This window comes from Littorina saxatilis, linkage group LG4, assembly GCF_037325665.1.
Source record: "Littorina saxatilis isolate snail1 linkage group LG4, US_GU_Lsax_2.0, whole genome shotgun sequence".
In the NCBI taxonomy this organism is placed as follows: domain Eukaryota; kingdom Metazoa; phylum Mollusca; class Gastropoda; order Littorinimorpha; family Littorinidae; genus Littorina; species Littorina saxatilis.
The window spans coordinates 3,620,463-3,622,962 of NC_090248.1; the positions used below are offsets into that span (position 1 = coordinate 3,620,463).

Here is a 2,500-nt window from a genome sequence, read left to right on the forward strand (position 1 = left end):
GCCTCTGTGGGGGGCCAACAGTCAGGTAAGCGTTTTGATTGTGTGTGTGTGTGTGTGTGTGTTGTTGTTCCAGCTTCTGTTTTTGAGAGCTACTAACCCCAATCGATGTTTTCATTTCGTTTGGAAAATGAGTATCCGTCTGAATGTACTTGTATTCAATTATTTAAACGTCAGGCTTTTTTATTTGTGTAAGCTGTATTAACTAATGGTGTCAGTTTAAGTTTGAGTTCGGAATACTGTATCTGAGTGTTATCTAAGGAGCAAGTAATATCCTCTTGTTCACATAAGTGACAGTCATTGGGAGAAAAACAGTTGATAACACCAATGCATATCGCATGTACCCGGCATTCAAGTGTGTGTGTGTGTGTGTGTGTGTGTGTGTGTGTGTGTGTGTGTGTGTAAGTGTGTGTGAGTATGTGTGTGTAAGTGTGTGTGGGTGTGTGGGTGTGTAGGTGCGTGTGTGGGTGGGTGTGGGTATGTGTGTACAGTGAACGTGGCGATCGGAAAGAACAGCAGTCAGAGCAGCACGTACAATGAACGATGGCCGTCCAGTAACGCTGCTAACGGCAACACGAGTGGGGCCTTTAACGAAAACAACTGTATCCACACACTGGAAGGGCCAAATCTCTGGTGGGAGGTGGACCTGGGCAGGACGTACCCTATTCATGACATCACCGTCTGGGCACGCACAGATTGTGAGTTACATACTGATCGGTGTTCGACTTTCCAAGAAACAAATACGATTTTTGCAAGGGTCACACAAAGCAATATTTGTTCTGAAAAATAGTACACAGTAAAGGCGGCTAATAGTTTAAACTGACCTTCAGACAGACAGACTGATGTGTGCTCTTGCTCTTATCTTTATTTGATGTTGTCGAACTTGAAGCAGGACTGAATCCAAAATATCATATTCTAAGGTCAAAGTTATCCACATCAAACAGTAAATGAATACACAAGTTGCGTGAAGTGATATCAACACATTAAGTCAATATGTCAGCCCGAAGCTAAAATGTCAACATTGAAACTGTATGGAGTAAGTCTTGCTGGCAAAATGACAAGACTGGTCAGGCTCGACTCCGCGAAGTATACGAACGTGGTCCCCATGTTCTCTAATTGCGAGTACATGTTTAGAGTAAGCTTATTAAATCTATATATGTTCGGATTAAGAAATCGATAACAAATTGAATGCAATCATTTAAAAAAATATGTAAGAAAAAAATTCGCATTCGATTCTGATTATTTGACCAACATGTCAATCAGTTTGAGTGAAACATGTAGTCACCACAGTGCGGCCTTCACGTTTGAAAACAGCCGGACATGACGTCATTAAATACAATTGTCGAAAATACACACACAAAACACACACACACACACACACACACACACACACACACACACACACACACACACGCGCGCACGCACACACACACACACACACACACACACATACACACACACACACACACGCACACACATGAACAAACAAAAGCACACAGACACACTCACGCACAGACACACACACAGACACAGACACACACACACACACACACACGGCACATGCACACACACAAACACACACACACACACACACACACACACACACACACACACACACACACACACACACTCATACATGTTTTGTTAAACAGTTATTCGCCGTGTGTCCCCGTCCACTATTACAGTAGACAACCAGCACTGTGTCAATGTGACGTCAGTACCAAACAGCGGGATGAAATCAGTGACGTGTTCTTCAGTGATGTACGGACGGAAGGTGCGTCTTACCTACAAAGGGGCCGGTCCGACACTGAACCTGTGTGAATTCCAAATATTTGGTAAGAGTTGTTTCTTATCTTGCTGTTTCTGCTCATTGTTTATGAAATATGGTACCAATTTCATTGTGGTTGAACAGGTAGCAAAGGCTGGAGACAATTGAATGACTATGGTCGAATTTCTTTTTCGGCGACACATTTCCACGATGTACATGAATATATGTGTGTGTGTGTGTGTGTGTGTGTGTGTGTGTGTGTGTGTGTGTGTGTATGTGTGTGTGTGTGTGTGTGTCTCTCTCTCTATGTGTGTGTGTGTGTGTGTGTGTGTGTGTGTGCAGTGCCCAGAGGTGTCAGCAACTGTTCAGTGGGTCATCACGGAGATGACTGTCAAGAGACCTGTAGCGACAACTGTGGCGGGGGACCTGGGAAGAACTTCTGTTATCAGGACACTGGAGTTTGTTACGATGGTAATCAGTGCATTACATAGCTTTCCAACGAGCAAACAAGTACAAACCATCTTCACAAAACCGCCAGTGAATGTAGACTCGATTCCAAATCATGTGTATATACCTCCCATAAATGTAGAAATATTTTAGTCAAACATATATAATGAGTGAGAAACAAGAGCGTGATCATGTTGGTTGATATTGTTTTGTTTCTTGTGGTTGCTGTTGTTGTTGTTGATGTTATTGTGGTTGTTGTTGATGTTGCTGTTGTTTTTGTTGTTGTTG

The 2,500-nt window shown here is 42.9% G+C and overlaps 1 protein-coding gene across 1 annotated transcript in view; it reads left to right on the forward strand.

Annotated features, from left to right (window-relative positions):
* Positions 1-2,500, forward strand: part of LOC138965704 (multiple epidermal growth factor-like domains protein 10) — a 219,401-nt gene that overhangs the window by 144 nt on the left and 216,757 nt on the right. Inside the window, exons 1-2 of the mRNA XM_070337880.1 lie at positions 1-25; positions 489-695. The exon at positions 1-25 is cut by the window's left edge and continues 144 nt beyond it. Coding sequence (XP_070193981.1) covers positions 1-25; positions 489-695 — 232 coding nt within the window. The remainder of the gene's footprint in view (positions 26-488; positions 696-2,500) is intronic.